At 36.2% G+C, this 19,046-nt stretch overlaps 1 protein-coding gene across 3 annotated transcripts in view; it reads left to right on the forward strand.

The window, feature by feature from the left end:
* LOC145660877 (glutamine--fructose-6-phosphate aminotransferase [isomerizing] 2-like) overlaps positions 1–19,046 on the forward strand; it is a 364,008-nt gene that overhangs the window by 121,337 nt on the left and 223,625 nt on the right. For all 3 annotated transcript variants that reach the window (XM_081726310.1, XM_081726317.1, XM_081726323.1), the window contains one exon: positions 401–552. In XM_081726310.1, coding sequence (XP_081582436.1) covers positions 401–552 — 152 coding nt within the window. The remainder of the gene's footprint in view (positions 1–400; positions 553–19,046) is intronic.

Genomic DNA, 19,046 nt, shown 5'->3' on the forward strand with positions numbered 1-19,046 from the left:
TGCCATTTACCTGGACCCACAACATACGTGAATGAAGTTACTGTCTTTTATGTTAACACATCGATGGCCAGCCCCCATTTCAAACAGTAACTTCATTCACTTATGTTGTGGGTCCAGGTAAATGGCAACGTTGCATTTTCATGTAACATTAAGCGCATAAAGAGTGTACAGCCCAAACGGCTCGTCCGATTTAAAAAATTCCTTCACTTTAGATTGAAAACATCATATTTGGAGATGGTTTTTCCTCTTACATTTTGTTGTAATTCTGATAATAACAGAGTTACACTATGTCAGGAGATTTGAGACACGCTGTATATATTCACAGTATGTATGTAGGTGTAAATTACCTTATATATGAAATGTTAACTGATTCGAAACCTTGAATTCAATTCTTTAACAGATCATCGTCCACATGGAAGAGACCTTCAGATGATTCCACGATCCGAATCTACATCAGAATTTCAACCGTTGGAGGATAAGGAAGTCGAATATTTTTTTGCTTCAGATGCCAGTGCAGTAATTGAACATACCAACAGAGTCATCTTTTTGGAGGTCAGTTTATATTGGTGTACAATATGACCAAAACATTAAGATTTGAAATTTAGAAACGTGAAAAGTTAATTGTCCGCTTTATCATTTTTTTTTTTTTTTTTTCAAATGGGAAACCGTATTTAGTAGTTTAAAGGCACTAAGTGTATATGGGTATTGCTAAAATACCTAATAGCATGTCATTCTCGTTTTGATTATTAATCTTGTGCATATAATTATGTTCATAACTGTTACAAGTTCCTAAAATTCGAGAAAATGTGGTTTCAGTTTCATGTTATTGGTTAGTCTTATTTTCTCAATGCTAAAAACACCCCTCCCCCAACCAAAAAAATCTGGGAGATAATATTGGTAGCAAACAAAATAAGATCAGGCCATTAAATCATGCATTGATAGATGAGATAGTTGTACAGATAAGTCGTTTTAGCTAATAAGAATTTTTCATCAAATCAATATAAGAAGAATACATCAGAATGGGACAAAAAAAACTCGTATTTGTTCTTATAACAAAGTAATCCTCAATGAATACTGATATACTGCATTTAGTTTTTTTACATCGCACAACCTCGTACAGCAATTAACTAAGAACTAGATACAAGATAACCAAAAGTGTTCTTGACGTTTTTGATGTCCCAATTGATGAAGCACTTACAGAGAAGAAACGAAATTACTTAGGCGCCCGAAAGGCAATGGGGGTTAGTGGCACTATTGATTTTCTCTAATGTAGGTACGCTGCGCATACACAGCAATGACAAGAAATGAAAGTATCAAAGCAGTTTGTTCACTGTTGTTTGCGTATGACTTTAAGGTGGATCTGCCAGCAGCCGCAGCAAATCGTCGAATACATCATGCATTTGGGAAAATGCTGTGAACGAACACATTCCCAGACATTTGTCCCAGAAGTTCAGTCGGGAGATCTGGGCATTGTGATGAACCTCGAAGTGGCGAGGAACAGCCATTGAAGTGACGAGGTCTTGAAGGTAGTCATAGAGGAAGACAGCAGTCAAACGTGTGGTGAAATTGCTGAACGCTTGCTAGTTTCCGAGGAGACACTTCATGTACACAGTATAGAGGTGATCAAGTACAGAAGAAGCTGAGCAAGTGTATACCCCACACATTGTCCGTAGCCAGCAAAGAACGAGTGTACTGTCTTGGCACAACCACCTACCTGTAGCGCTCCGATGTTTTCGAGGAATCGTGTTACAACAGGTAAGCAAACGTTCCTTTAGATCTTCGACGACAGCGTGGAAGTTTCGCCTAAGTCGCCGCCGCGTTTAGAAAACTGCGGAAAAGAACGCTAGTTCCAGTTCGATGGAAAGTAGTATGGTAATTAAGTTCCAAAATCACACTGCAGGGGACAAATTAAACAGATTAAACACAGTGTCTTCAGATACGCGTATGGGCTATTAGAGGTTGAATTATTTAGTCTTTTAATCTCCGCGGATAAAACTGCTAACTTACGCAGAGAAGCAGTTACAACTATTTCAGAAAAATGAATACATTTATGTAATTTCACTCGATAACAGCGGCGGCTGGTACTATATGTTGCATGGTTGTGCAACTGGATAATTTTTAATACTAAAACTATTTTTAAGTATTAAAGTAAGGTATCAGTAAAAAATAAACCTCTGCTCTTGAGCGCAAAACAGTATTGATGCATTTCTGAAAAAAGTCAATTAAAAAACGGAAAGAAAGAGAGAGATTTACATTTCCAGTGGCAGCGAACGTTGCCACTGGAAGCAGTAACATTGAGCATATGGCAGCGATCTCCTATCTTTTAACATGGGGAAGTGGATTTATTCTTACATCGCTCCTATCTTCCCGTATTGCTCTCTTGCGGTTGCCTTTCTTCCGCAACTGGTCAGCTTCTGTAATAGTTACGAATTCCTCAATTGATAGGGTGAGGGAGATACAGACGCTTGGAAGAAAGAAGTTATTCACAAAACATAAACTCGCAAAGAACAAATATGTCTGGTGGTAGCAGGAACAGGTCCAGGCTGAAAGTTTGGGGGCGGTCATTCGAAGTCAATAGATTTCATTTAACATTTATAATACAAAGGTGAAAATTCTTGGGATAAGATTTATTTTTAAAAAAAGCCTATTCTAGGGGGGGGGGGGGTCGATCGAGTCTCGAAGAAGAAAATGTCTTACTACTGGTCTAATTCCTAGCTCTGTGTCTTTCGTGCACATGATTTCGTGTTCGATTTCCGGCGGAGAGCATAAAAAATTAATCTCAAATCATTCACTTCCAATACTCATCTGTCTTCTTTAGCCTAATGGGCTGGAATGTTAAACTATTTTTTTTTTTTTTTTTTTCATTTTCGAAGGAAAACATCTTAGATTTCATGCTTCTTTACAGACAAAAATACGTGGTTTCTGAAAATGGACTTTTTGTACCGTATATTTATACAAAGAAATGCTAATAAAATGCATATTGTCGGAGGAGAGAGGTGTTTCTGGAGCCTAAAAAAAAAATAAAGCAGAAAATATTTGCGGTAGCGATGCTTTCTATTCAGAGAAACTTGGCGAGCAGCATTTCAGATTTCAATAAAATCATAGAAAAATTTGAAGCCCAAAAGATGGAAGAAAGACCTTCCATTCTAAAATAATGCATAGTTTATATAAGTAAATAATTCTGTTTAACTGCGTGCATGCAATTTTCTTGCTTTTTTTTCTTCTTCTTTTCGGATTAACGCCATTATTCATGGCTTACAGCACATACTATATATTCGATTTATTTCGTGTTCAATAACATGAGTGTAGAGGTTTTGTATATAAATATTGTATAAACGCAGGACCGAATCTAAGAAATATTGCGCCCGGGGCAAAGACGCATATCTGCCCTAATTTCTCCCAATTTTGCATCGAAATGGCGCCCCCTACATACTCTCAACCAGCTGCGCCCCGGGGCAAATGCCCCGAATTGACCCCCCCCCTAGACCGGCCCTGTATAAACGTACATTGATAGTGGTTGTTTGAAAAAAAAGGAAATAGCTTATATATTAAATCAATATTAGAGAAATAATTTAATCAATAACATACAAATAGAGCTTAAAAGACTTTCCTCTTCATATTTCCTGAATACTTTTTGGATAAAACTCAAGAATGCTGGGGGAGGGGAACACTTGCGCGTACCCCTCCCAAAGAATACCTTTGATATTGCAACATTGCATCAGTGCTTGTACAGACTACGATCCGCTACTGCTAGATAATGTCTTTATAAAAGTAAATTTCCAAGCTAATGCTCAAATACTCCATAAATATTCCATAACCATTGACAATAGCAATTGATCATCAAATATTGAAACATAATAGAATATGAATATTTTCAGGAGAAAGTGACATTACAGCTGAACTTCGCAAAAGAAGTTCAGATAAAATGGTGTCCGGTCGTCTTTTACAATCCATATTTCGATAGCATTCATGATTAAGTTTGAATTTAAGCATTATGATGTATTTCTTAAATATTGCAAAGTTAGGTTAAGTTCATATTTTTCTCGTAAAGCTTCCAATAGTGGCGCCTAGGTTTTAAATTCAGTCTGATAATGCAGAGTGCAGTTCAATGTTATTCGATTTATGCATGCATTTTATAATTTAGCCTAACTTTTGAATAATTATTCGTATCTTTTGGTAATATAGTAAAATTGAATAATGTTAAAAAGACTACTGATAACGAATATCATATGAAGATAAAGATGTTACTGTAGTTCGCGAAATTACCATAGTTGTGGCACAACATACAACTATCTTCAAATGATGATATATTAGTAATGTATCGTTTACTTCAGAAGCTGAGCATAACACATCCTTCTTCATATAGCTAGTTCTGGCATCTCCGTAACGGGCTAGTGAGTAATTTAAATAAAATTTTCAATTTTTATAACAATTAATTAATTGAATCACTTGCCATATGCATTAATTCAAAATATGTATCCACTTTACATATTACATTAACTGTATGATTACAAGTACAGTGTTCAATTTCATGTAATAATTATACACGTTCTTTTTATGCTATTATGCACAGATTCTACGATCACTGTAAGAATGATTTTGAAATGAAGCTTAAAAAGAATTACGTAGGACATGATCTTAGTTAACACAATAATATCGTAGATGTTGTTAATCCATAATAAGTAATTAACGTGTTTGAAGTTAGTTTTACTATTTAATGTTGACTCGTGCTTTACCGTCATGTACGGAATAACAGGAATCTGTTTCGACACTAAACAAGCAGAATACGAGTAAACACATTAATCTGTAAAATTCCAACATAGAAACGCGAAACTGGCTATTTTGAATATTTAGAAATATTTCCAGTTAGTAGTTGTGCATTTTAGATGTAATTAGTGGCATGGCTATGCAACAGCATAGGAAAAGGAGAAAGCAAAGCTTTCCGAAGACTTGACTTAGCTCAGCATGTTAAACATCTTCATGATCAAGACAACTTTCAGAGAACGAAAATGAGGAAAATTAATGTTACCTTGGAAAGACCACTAATTACTACTTTTTAAAGAGAACTTTACCGACTCTTAAGTAAAACTGGTGATAGAATCACAAAATTATTCTGTATTCAATTTGAGACGTTCGTTTCATCTTATAGTCACCAGTATTATTTCTTCAAATCAATTTTCTTCTGCTTTCGTTTTCCTATAAGATACAGACAAACGACCAAGTCCCTCCAATATTTTCCACTAGAGCTTTTCGGTGTAGATAGGTAATATGTTTGTTGGTTACGTCATTAATGTTTCTCAGGAATAAACTTTATATTCAGAAACCGATGATTCATTTGAAGATAAACCAAAAGTGACGTTCCATTAAGAAATAAACAGAGGATAGAACAAACAATAAATTAAAACATGAAATACATAAACAAGTAACAAACAACATAACGAAGAAAATTAACAACAGCATATCTGTGATGCTGGAGCATAACACCCATTTTTAATCAAGTGCTCACGTGTTACGAAAAGTGGGTCCCAGTATGACAGTTCAACCATACCAGACATTGGTTGTTATCAGATGACCGTGTATCTCACACCTGAAAATCACCTTTGCTTTTTCTGATAGGCTAATCGCCAAGTGTGCATTAGGAGCTCCCACCATCAGGTCGCACCATCACGGCGGTCCTGTACTCGCAGTAGTTGCAACGAGTGCAACATGCATTCCAGGAGCCAGCATTGGTTAATTGCAAGGGTGTGCTGACAATGTGAGACTACACGTGGCACGGATGACCGGAGATATTATTCATCGACTTGACCGGGAGATGCTGTACGATCCTCCACATTCCCTTGACCTAGCATCATTAGATTAGCACCTGCTCTATTCCTTGAACAACCAACTCCGTGGGAAATCCATCATCAATGAAAACTCACGGAATTCTTTGCGTCCAATACTTCAGAGTTTTATCGCTAGAGCAAATTGCGGAGGTGCAGGATCGTTGGCAGGAGTACTGGACACTGATGGAGATTACTTGAAGACCTAACACTGAGTATCATGCTGTGCATATCTGTCTGTTTCTGACGATCACGAACGGAAAACTCTTTTTTCGGTTATCTTGTACAATACTGAAGTTGAGTGTACATGGTACTCATAGTACTTTACTAGTGTTGAGCAACCACAATTTCAGTAATAACATTGTTTTGCTTTTTGCTATTGTAATTTACCGGGCACACAAAAAAGAATATAGGCGATTATGTAAATTTCATTTAAAGAATTTGTGTAGATTTTCTTATACCTGTGGTATAACACAGTAAACCACTCACTCCGCTTTCCGCGTGGAAGAGCAAGTCTTTCATTATTATCAGTTTCTGTTTGTACGACTGCAGTTTTATCACGAAGGCTGCAGAGGCATACATTTACCTACATAACTATCCTGTTTTCTGTACATATCCGATATTTGTTGTTAGAATAAAATTTTTTGAAGCAGGCATGAATAATAAATTACCCAAACTACATTGAAAGCTTCTCTGTCAATGCTTCATCAGGCAAATGAACAAGTAAAAAGAAAATATTAAAGGAAAGAGTATTAACTGAAAAATGTCAGGTTCCGTGTAATGCCATCGAGAATCATGTGATGGCATTGGCAGGTTCAAAGCAGGGAGATTCTATTTGCGAAAGACAAAATTCACAGTATAGATTGATCGATGCAAGTAATGAGAGTGATGAGAGGAAATCCATCAAGTACAAGAAAGCGGAAAACTAAAAGTATCAGCCATACCACATAATATCACACACCATACCTCTTCTTCATAGGTACCACACAGACATTGATATCTCGACTAATTATAGTATTTGTCTTGCCAAAATCTACTCTAGCAATGATCATAGAGAAAATCTCTTCCTAAAAAACAGCTACAACCACTATTAATCTCACATCACACTCAAGGGAATGGATAACCTTAGCTTTTGCTGTTTGTTTTCTTTGCTGAATGATCTATTCAATATCTGCTGTAGTTTTTATTGAGCATGCGATACTATACTTAGTTTTTTTTTTTTTTTTTTTTTGCTTAAACCGTAAATTAATAAATAGATGAAGCTCTAGAATCACACAAAGCATAAAACACTTCGTTTAAAATTTTTACCTTGCTCTCTTCAGTGGCATTACGTACTTGAGATTTATTTCGATTTTGATGTTTTTCTTCATCAATAGATGAACTTTCATCATCCTCTACACTACATTAACGAGATCTTTATTAATCATGACATAAACAATATGATAACTCGAGTGCATTTTATACAATGTTAATGTCATTTTCCCTGTAATGAGCACACATCATTTAGAGATGGCCTGGTTTGGATGCGGGAATCTTCCTCGGTTCATAGAGCGGGTAGGTAGAGAATCTACTAATTGTGGTCTTAGAGGCCTAAAATGATTTACATTGTTAAAATCTGCAAAATTCTGAGGAATGTTTGACATTGAAGTATTATTAGGATATTTCCAATATAAGTTACATTGTTTGCAAGTCTGCTGTTTTTATCAGAATTGTAATGAACCTGAATACAATTTTTCTTATTTGCGGTTAATGAAGATTTCCAACCGGAACTTTTAGATTTGATTTTATTTTAATTTAGCTTCCGTTTCAGCAGCGAGGCTACCTGAGACGTGAACCTACAGCTTAACGTGGGATCCGAATCACATGAGCTCCCGCCGGGAATCGAACCCTGGCCTCGCATGCCAAAGGCATGTACGCAAACTGCTTAGCCACGAGGGAGCTCCCAAAAGTTTTGTACCATACTTTAATAATCATTAACTTTTCAACTATGCTCTTTTGCAATATTACTACTTAATTGCTCCGAGAAATTACACTAAGATATTTTTATTAACTTTCTAATACTGAATCACGAACTTTTTAGTGACTTATTTCATACAAGATAATCACAGTACATAATATTTTTAAAATTTTCTGGCAAAATAAAATCCAAAAACTTTTAGCAGTACACATTCACTTTAGCACGAAGTTTTTTCGTACAATATTTTATTAACTTTTTTGTTAATGTAAATTTCCAACCTTGTTTTTGAACCGAATGACACTGCATATTGTTGTTAACTACTGCTATAAACTAAATTGCAGAAACTTTTCAGTACTTTTATTATAAGGATAAATTAACTTTTGCACAAGAATTTTTACTACAATATTTTGTTGTAAACGTTTTGTTAAACTAAATTCCAGGAACTTTTTTCTTACAAGAAACTACATTACACATTCTTTAGAACTTTTATGATAAACTAAATTGCAGAAACTTTTCAATACTCCTATTAGAAAAGAATAAATTAACTTTTACACTAAAATTTTTTTACTTTAATATTTTGTCATTATCTTTTTGTTAAACTAAAATTCAGAAACTTCTCTCTTGCAGGAAGTTGAGAAGTTCATATACAAATACTTGATTTTGAAATAGTACGAATACAAGTATTTGTATATGAACATAATAAAGTAACAAACAAACTTTAAAATAATACTCAACTTTTAAACAAAAATATCAAAGTAATTTTGTTAAATGCACTTATGTATAACTGAAATCCAATTTTAATTGTTTAAGAGAGTTAATATCTTAATCTTTACTGGTAAAGACTGAATTTCTCAATTGTTAATTATTATGTTGCTGTGTGTTCCTTAGTCTGCTAATTAGTTGATTCATAACATAAGAACTTACTGGTCTAGATTTATAAATGATGTATGCAATTTAACATTTTACGTAATAGTATTAATATGCAAAATAGTATTAATGCAAAATGGTATTAAAATTTAAATATTACTAACAAAATCACTAAAAATATGAAAACATCGATTACAAGTAAATCGATAGTAAAATGACAAGAATATTGTACTAACTAAAATTTAATAAGAGTCATATTTGACGAAGGGATAGAAAGAAGCTGCAGAGGACTCCTTCACATGACAAAGTTTAAAACTCAACGTCATTCAAATTCTTAGCATTGCTAGCAGTGATTATTAACTAAATCCGTACTTTATTTAAACATTTTCAGTGTGACCAAACATTGTGTTGATTTGTATGAAGTTAAAATTCTAAAATAATTATATACATTAAAAAAAAAAAAAAAAAATGAGTGAGTAATATTTCATAGCAGAACTTGATAAGTTACTTCAGAATATTAGGGTCTAGAAAGACAAGACACAGCCAAAATACGTAATAGTAAGAACATTTTCAAGTAGGTACTCGATTAAAATCAATAGTGTCGTTGAAAATTAATATTAAGGCATATCTTGAAAAGTACCTACAATAAAGTGTCAACAATTTACAAAGTGACTAAGTCAGTAACCAACTTCTTTGAATACATCATTCAACTTTTACATTTCAGATTGTTAATTACATAATACTCAAATATGTGTCGAAACTAACATTACTTCTGAAGAACATGCGCATTTTTAAGTGGGTACATCAAATTAAATTATATACAATAATTAAAAAGAATTATTCACCACACAGTTTAATATAAAAATTATGATTTTAGTCGTATAAATAGGCAACGTTTCAACGTATAGGAGAGGGAGTAGGGGACTATTGGACATATTAGGCATGAGGAAAAAGAGAAAGAAGAGGAGGAGGAAAGCCGAGAGGAGCTTATGTATAGAAGAGGAGTGGTTTACAGGATAAAATACAGTGATTGTAATAATTGTTATATTGGTGAAACTGGGAAAACATTAAAAGAACGGTTAAAACAACACATTGACGATGTGAGAATAGAAAGAGAAAGAAATACCATTTTTAAACACGTGAGGAACACGGGACATAATATTAATTGATGCGATATTTAAGTGTTAACACGGGAACAAAGGACGTTAATAAGAAAGTAGAACGAGGCCAGATTCATTGAGGAAGAGAAAAGCTGTGTTATGAATTGGAATAGTCTTAAAATTGACGAACAAGGGGCAAGTTATTGGAAAGACTTGATTTGTAACTTAATTTTCCACTGGGTCAGAGAGGGAAAAGCATCTGCGGTTCTTAGTTTCATTTTTGTCAACTTTTGTTATGATTGACCGAATCTGTTTAATCACCCAATCAGCATTTAGAACCATTTTTCGGGATGCAACTCTTTGTTTTCACAGTGTCCTGTTCAGCAGCGAGGCCGTATGAGACGTGGACCTGCTGATTAACGTAGAATCTGAACCATATGAGCTCTTGCCGGGAATGGGTTACTAAATGAATCACCATGTGCAAATATACCTAATATAAACGTGAATTCGTCAATAGCGGTAAACGTTTTTAGGTGCTAGAGGTCGACGTGAGAGATTGTGTGCCAAAGACATTAAATGTCGTGTAGTCATCATACTATTTTGCGCTACTATTATTAATCTGCGCATAGTAGTACGAAATAATGGATCTCTAAATTTCGTAATAGAATACAACTTTTGAAAGCATTAGAGTGATTTTGCCCCAAGGAAAATACTCTAGCTTATATTGAATAGATGTCCCATTATTCTGCAAGTAAAAGAGCTTCTGTAACAAAAATATCAACTATTTTAAAAATTAAGTTATTGTACTCTGTCATGATATGCTTTCCTCAATCTTCCTCGAAACAAATAACTTCATAGATACCGCTTAAGCTATTAATTTTGATTAGAATCTTATGCCCAATTTCATCATGCCTTACATCCTTTTCGACAAAAGAGGCAACAACTCTTTACGATTCGTATAACCATTTGGTACATGTTAGCTGTGCTTTACTTCAGTAACTTCACCCAAAAAAAATCTCTGAACAGATTAAATAATTGTGTTACAGTTTCGCCAACTAACTAAACCTCTTGGCTTCGTCAAACACAGTACCTAGTGTACGAAACCATACCATGTCGTACAGTACTGTATAACTAGTTTACACAATAGTAACTTTTTCGGCCCTAGAATTATCATAATTCTGCCAAAGGAAATGAAATGCATATTTCAGTTTAACATCCCATTACTATGACCTTAAGGCTAAGGGAGAAAGATTATCAAGGCAAGTGAATGATGATGGAAGAATGGGTAGTATGATAATGTGGGAGGAAACCAGGTTGTTCACCACAAACTTATTTGGCCAAGGATCGAACCAGGGACCCCATGCACCAGAGGTAAGCGCTCTACCACTGAGCCACCATGCACCCTCTCCAGACAAAGGAAAGGGCCAATCCATACGAAGTGGTTCAGAGGTGGTTGCTGGACCATCTCCGAAAATTATAAAACTTTGAGTGTGACGAACCTTGTGTATGAGAAGGTCAATAACACTATTCACGTTGTCGTATGTACAAGTGTTCCTGAATGGCGGCCATCTTTGTTGTCGGTGGAGTGCCAATTTTTGCATTTCCAAGCATTTACGAAAACTACAGTTGCTCAGGACGTACATATCAGACGAACTCCAAACAAAAACGAATGTTTGGAGGAAAGACTGAGGTATACGGAGAACATATACTCTTGCTTCTAAATAAATATGCAGGGTTGTAAACCATACATGAAATCACTAGAAAAGGTACAAAAAATTACCGTTTTAAAGAGGCTATAATTTGGAATGGCATAAAGTGGGGGGTTCATAAGTTTTGTGCTGAATTCTATTGCATGTAAAGAGTCTTCAGAAATATCTACAATTATGATAGTATTGGCATCATAGATTTATGGGGGTCCGAAAGTTGAAGTTTGTGATGTTGATGCCATGTGTGAGGCGTAATATCTCAGGAGGGCAAAGTGCAAAAAAATGCTGCTTAGGCCACAAAGTAATTCTGTATGTGAATAAACTATTGCAAAAAAAAAAATCATGACTGATATTACATGGAGAATGGACATGGTAAAAACGCGAAGAAAGCACGCACGTGATGATGGTCGTAGCCCGGAAAAATTTAAATGTTTTGATATATTTCATGCTAGATCTAAAAAACTACTCATAGTTCAACAATTCGGCCCGCTTTTGTTTGTGTTCAGTTGTGCAGAAGCTTACGAGTGGCGTTTGTTCCATCCCTGGGTGTCCCAAAGATACACGGAAGAAGTCATTGCCTTAATTTTAGCGGGTTCCGAACCAGAGGTATCCCGATTTGGCAACTAAACCGCCATGATTACTAATCAACGAGCAGTAGCACGGTTCGCTGTAGTTTTTGCTTTTTTTTTTTTTTTTTTCACAAGTTCTTTTTGCGCTTAATTTCCTATTCTGCTTCCAGCATTTGGTGCGTAAAAGATACTCTTTTATTGCTGCAGGCGAGTCTGGAATCTTAACGGGAAATTTACACTATGCACTGCGTTAAGTTTCAGTTAGCGTTTGTGATGTTAGCTAAACATAATCACTTTTAAAAATCAACGGAACATACTCATAATCTTTGTGTTACTATTGCTATATTGTTGCATTTGGTAATCCACTTCAGGCCAGTTCTGAAGTCTGAAACTTGTTAGTTAGGGCCCGTTACTAGCTGGGAATACTTAAAAGTAAACCTCATCAAATGATTTTTCATGTGTGTTCAGCATGTAATTCAGGCAATGTGCGAATTCGATCTTTCTTTCAGAAGAGCTGAATTTCATCTATATACGCACGGAACAAACCCAGTCATCACACACACATGCTCTCTTTCTCCCTGTTTCTCTCTCCCTCCCTCTCTCTCTCTCTCTCCCTCTATCTATCTATCTATCTATCTATCTATATATATATATATATATATATATATATATATATATGTACACCTTGTCTCAAAAAGGTTGAGCGCATTCTTTATTGGTGTTTTGAGGCAAAAATTTTCAAAGTCCAGCTTCGGGTATCTTCGGGAAAAAGTAAGCCAGGTTCGAACCTCCAAGCCAGCCTTTGCAAAAGGGTAAAAGTTTGCAGATGTGTTTTTCTTCTTTTAAATATAATAAGACTTGTTACCAAGTGTTTAAAAAAGCAACATTGATTGAAATACTAAATGATACAATATTTCGAAACGTTTTTATTAATGTGAGCACATGCTTGTTTGTCATTTAGCTCTCTATACGTAATGGAACATTTAAATACGTTAAAGAATCTTTCCATATGTAAAAGAATGCTCAAAATTAAGAAATAGAACATAATTATCGCCTGAGTACTAAAATAAAAGTCAAAGTAGAACAGAAACTGCGTTTGTAATGGATATGAATGTCATAATTATCATGAGATCCGTTATACATCGCTAGAAGCTTAGTTCTAGAAGTCCTTGTGTTAGCTCATTGGTAAGCTGTCGGATTTCAAATCATATGGTTGAGAGTTCGATTCTCGTCTGGGCCAATACTTTTTTTTAAAATTATATTTTCCGCAATGCATGAAAAATTATATAAAATAATTACATTAAAATACATAAGTTGTTTATATATAACATAATAATTGCAGAACATAGTAAGTATTATGTTTAAAATATAACATCTGAGATAATTTTCACAGTAGGTCGGTATTATATATGAGAATGTTAAATACAAGTTAGGAAAATCGTTTAATAGCAATAAATAAGTTATGTAGTGTATTTATTTGCAGCTATTTGTCATACAGATTTAACTTCTCAATATTCTCATTACAGTATGTTATTTATATTCGTGAAATACAGTATATTCCTACGGATATAGAAAGTGTATAAACAGAGTATCCAAAGTCGTATCCTGCTTCAAGACACATAACTTTTCCCGATCCCCTTAACGTCACGGGAAGAAACACAAATTCTCTTTAGAACGGAATGTCGTTACTTAGAGTCTCATTCGAATACGTTGAATATGCTTTTGTGTATTCATCTCTCTCTCTCTCTCTCTCTTTCGCTTTGTTTATGTGTGTGTGTGTGTTGCGGAATATCCCAAGTTGAATACAACATTTGCAAAGTATATGAGCATCGTTGTCATCGAATACCAGAAATTGAAAGTCGTGTTTCTTCAGGTTGGGTTTGCGTGTTCATGTTAGTTCACTGGTAGAGTACGGACTTGCCACTGAAGAGGTCTTGAGTTCAAAGCCTACAGCTAATTATCATTCTTTTGTTAGTAGGATTGCACAGAAATCGGATACAAGAAGTGGTTTACTTTTAGAAATATTTTCAGAGGCGTTTAGGTAGCCCTGAAAAGGGCTTTTTTCGGGAGTTAAGGCGGGGACATTAATATTGTGTCCAAGACCCTTCTGAATTTATTACACGCTCCATTCTTCTGGGCATGGAATCTATTACATGGGTGACAAATCTATCTCCTTCCCCTACCTCCAGCCATGCTTCGGAAACAAGATGCCACAGGTCATCCTGAGTTCTTGGTGGATCTGCCTCAGGCCAACGTTCCCTTAGAGTACGCTTCACTTCTGCCCACATATTTTCCATGAGATTGAGGTCTGCTCCACGAGGCGGCCAGTCGATTAAATCAATCTCAGGGTGCCCTGCGAACCATTCATGAACCACACGGGAAGTATGTATTGGCGACTGGTATTGCTGGAACTGAATTACACCATCAGGCTGAAATACTCGTACAGATGGCACCATGATATTACTGATAATGTCTAAGTACTGAGCATTGTCCAGATGTCCTTCAATTCTATGAAGCTGTCCTGCTCCGCGACTGGAAATCCAACCCCAACATAAAATAGATACATGGCCACTGCGATTGCAAGCAGCCACATATCCATGGTCATATCGGGTACCTCTCGGACGATACACAAAACGGCGTCCCTCCTTTGATGTTGTGAATATGGATTCATCTGAGAAAACTACGTTTTCCCAATTGAGACCCACATTCGCCTGTGCAAACGCGAGACGGTAAATTTTGTGGTCGTCTGAGAGTTTTTCCTTCACGGCAGCAACACGGCCACGTAACCCAGCATGACGAAGCCTTCGCAGAGCTGTATGCTTATAACCAGGAAAGAGAGAAGCTTCCCTTAGCTGTCCAGACGTCCTTAGTGGGTCTAACCGGGCTTCGTTTACTAATCTCGCATCTTGGGCTTCGGTTGACACATGCGGACGACCAGGAGATCGTAAATTACCAGTCTGACCTGTAGCACCATATTTCCGAATCCATCGCCTTCCTGTAGAGGCCGGGACACCTACTCGCCTGCTAGCTGCAGTTGCAGAATAACCTTCCAACTCCCATAAAGTAATTACTGCTGTACGTCTATCCATAGTTACCAATGTTCTGAGCTGTGAGAAGGAAGCAATAGGTAAAAGCTAGTACCTGGCGTGTGATTGGTTACTTGCACGACACGCCTATTGTGGGGAACAGCGTTGCCAGATCTAGCATAATGATGCTAGATCTAGCATAATTTGCATGTCTCTAGCATCTAGCATCTTGCTTTTAGCATCCTGCCCAAATCTAGCACAATTTCAGCAAGTTATCAAAAAGCCGTAAAACCTGGAGATGAGAAAGAAGTTGGTCGTGGGAAGAAAAAGAACGGCAGAAATGTATCCTCTTCCATTGATTCATACACTCGGTAAACCATACAGGCAGTCTTATTTTCCGAAGTAAGTTCGGAACGGCTTTGGGCTTTTTTTTTGTGGCTCCACCCAGGGTTTTCTAATCCTTTAACTCCGAGGTATGGGCGGAGCTATGGGGGCCATTCTCCCCCCAACTTTTTGGCAACTTCACCATCTTTATTTCTGACTTCATGATCATATTTATTCCTGAAATGACAGCTCCGAGACCGACCAAAAATCTGCCCCCCCCCCCCCCCCCCAGCAGACGATTCCCAACTCCGCTTATGCTGCGAAGTAATTTTCTTTCAAAATATGTAAACAAAAACTTTGCATTCATTTATACGATATATACGCCATTGAGTCTGACAACGACTGCAGTAATTTAGTTGAGTTAAAATTTTGGTGCGTGAAGTATTGAGTTCTATCCATGCATTCTTGCTCTCTGTGTATTTTAAGTTACGTTATCGTATCTCAACTTCCTTTCTTTAAAACTCCTGAATTAGTAATTATGAGGATCTAGCATAATTTGACCGAATCTAGCATAAGTTCGATCAGGTTTTGGAATAATTCCGAGCTGTGAGTTTGGCAACGCTTGTGGCGAACGACTTGATCAACGACTCGCGAAAGAAATCTGAAAATGGTGCGCCGTAATAATAACATTAAAAACAGTTTTTATAAAGAAATATTAATACATACGAAAAGCTGTTTAAAGAATGAATTGTTATACTGACTTTACACGTATAAAAACATATACCATATACAAAACAGATTGAGCGATATGATAGCTGTTTTGAGACGAACACTTTCGAAGTCCAACTTCGGGTATCTTCGGAAAACAGTAAACTAAAGCTGCTGGTTCGAACCTCCAAAGCCAACCTTAGTAATCGGGAAAAGATGTACAGATATGTTTTTCCTTCTGTTAAATATAATAAGACATGTTGAAATGGTATTAAGAGTAGAAAAAAGTAACATGGATTGAAATACTTAATGATACAATATTTCGAGACTATGTATTCACACTCTCGTTTCGTCATTGTCATTTCCATACGGAAAAGAGCATTTACGTATGAGCTCAGTTATATTTCAGAAGCAGATTCCGAAAAGCGGTCATGTTAGCTCAGTGGTACACCACCGAGTGTTTAAATCGTGAGTTCGATACCCGTTCAGGTGAGATTCTTTTATGATATTCTACTTTCCTCAATGCATGAAAATTATGTAAAATAGTTACATTACAATTCATCAGTTGTATATATATTTTCATACCATCCGTTGTATATATGAGTTGAATATATATATTCATATCATTTCACGACATAAGTAATTCTTATCTTTAAAATATAACATCTGAGGTATTCACAGAACGTCGGTGTGTTATGTGTGAATATTGAATACAAATTTAAAAAATCCTGTAATAGCAATAAATAAGTTATGTAATGTATTTATTTGCAGCTACTTTCATCGCAGATAACTTCTCAATATTCGCATTACAGCATTTAGGTCGAGCATATCGAAAATCGGATCGTGGTTCAAGACAAAAAAAACTAGCTAGCCCCAAACTGTCACGTAAGATTTTCACGAATCGCAAAAGTAAAGTGAAGAGATTGAGAGCGGTAATTCCTTAATCGCTCTCTCTCAACTCTCTCTTATCTGCATTTATACATATAAAAGTGTATGTATGTATGTTCCATCATAACTCATGTGTGCCTAGAGCAGGGTTTCTCAACCTGGGAGTCGCGGCCCCTAGGGGATCGCGAAGATAGGCGGAAGAGATAAATATAGTTAGAATCTAATACCAGAAATTATTTTTAAATATTATTTTTAATTTTGTTCTGATAGGCATACTTTTATTTTTTATACACACTGTAAAGAACAATAAAAAATAAGTCTACTGAACATTTTCAAAGGGTGTAGAATTCGTGTTACTATTCGGTTCAAAGTCTCTTGTCGTCGCGAATTCTGTCGAGAAATTTGAAGCTTAAAATATACAAAACGATAATCATGCCTGTTGTTCTGTATGGTTGCGAAACATGGTCACTTACTCTGAGGGAAGAACATAGACTGAAAGTATTTGAGAACAAGATCCTTAGACGAATATTCGGACCCAAGAGGAACGGGAATGGGGAATGGCGGAAACTTCATAACGAGGAACTACATAATTTATACGGTTACCCAACATTGTTAGGGTCGTCAAGTCTAGGAGGCTTAGGTGGGCAGGTCATGTAGCTAGAATGGAAGAAAGTAGAAACGCTTTCAAAGTCTTGACAGGAAGACCAAACGGAAAACGACCATTAGGAAGACCTAGGCGCAGATGGGAGTAGAATATTAAGATGGATCTCGCTGAGATAAGAATACAAATTAGAAACTGGATCCAATTGGCTAAGGATAGAAGTCAGTGTAGAGCTTTTGTGAACGCGGCATTGAACCTCCGGGTTCCATAGGCCATAGAGTTAGTTAGTTAGTAGAGTTGTTTAAAAATGAATTTAAATCAAAGAGGTATGATATAAAACTAATGAGAACTGTATATAGAAATACTAGAAAAATACACATGAAACAAAACCTGCACATTGAAATACAATTAAAATTAAAACCTAATGAGATACCTAAGCATGGTGTAATTTCACTAGTGCAGCAATGCCCGGTTCAATCTTCATGACGAACATTATCAAGCCATTTTCAACTGATAAGCGATTTCTTATCTTTGTTTTAATGTTTACCATAAAAAAAAACACACTTTCGCACAAGTACGATATAGCAAATGGAATTATTACTTTTAAAGCAGAAATCACCAGACCAGGATATTCTTCTCTCCTCATCAGGCAGAACTTGTCCAAGTCTTCGTTACAGAAAACCAGTTGCAAAGACTTGTCGCATGATCATTCTATTATTTGGTCAAGAAGTTGTGGGCTTAGATCGGATACGTTAATGGCCTCTTCAATGAAGGAGTTTAACATCCATCTTGAACCAGCACCTTCGTCGTTGGGAATATAGATATTACAGTTACTGTATCCACTGTCAGTGCCGGACGCCTAAAAAAGGGGCCACATATTTCGGAGGAGGTGTGTTACTCATGTTAGGAAAGTGCATGTGCACATGTGTAAAATAGAAGGAAAACGTAATAAAATGTGCTCAAAATTAAGGAAAGGTAGGGTTTATTTTGAAAATGTTATTGAGCTTCGTGCCAACCATGGTGGCGCTTCGTAGCTAGTCTGTCGACGTCACTCATATATACGGTGACATCGTACTATACTCTCGCCCCGGGCAATGATTTTCCATGGCACTGTTCACTATAAACAAAAAAATGGATTCTACTATTATAGAAATAGGTATGTTAAAAATCCCACACAAGCTTATTATAAAACAAATTATAAAAGGGTCGCTGGCAAGAGCGTGTGATAAAAGGGGATCGTGATAGGAATTAGATTGAGAACCACTGGCGTAGAGTAATTTTAACCACATTTCTTATAGTTTCAAAAAGAGTGCTGTCGGGTTACCTATGGTGAATGGGAGGGGGATACATATAAAAGACTAGCAGCGTTCACCCCGCTACGCTGCGGTCACCCCGGAACGCAATAAACTTTGTTACTTAGATAATTTTTACTTTTTCGCTTTCAAGTGATATGATAAAAACCATAGTAGATTGCAGTA

The sequence above is a fragment of the Thermobia domestica genome, chromosome 1, assembly GCF_964235325.1.
Source record: "Thermobia domestica chromosome 1, izTheDome1.hap1.1, whole genome shotgun sequence".
Lineage (NCBI taxonomy): Eukaryota > Metazoa > Arthropoda > Insecta > Zygentoma > Lepismatidae > Thermobia > Thermobia domestica.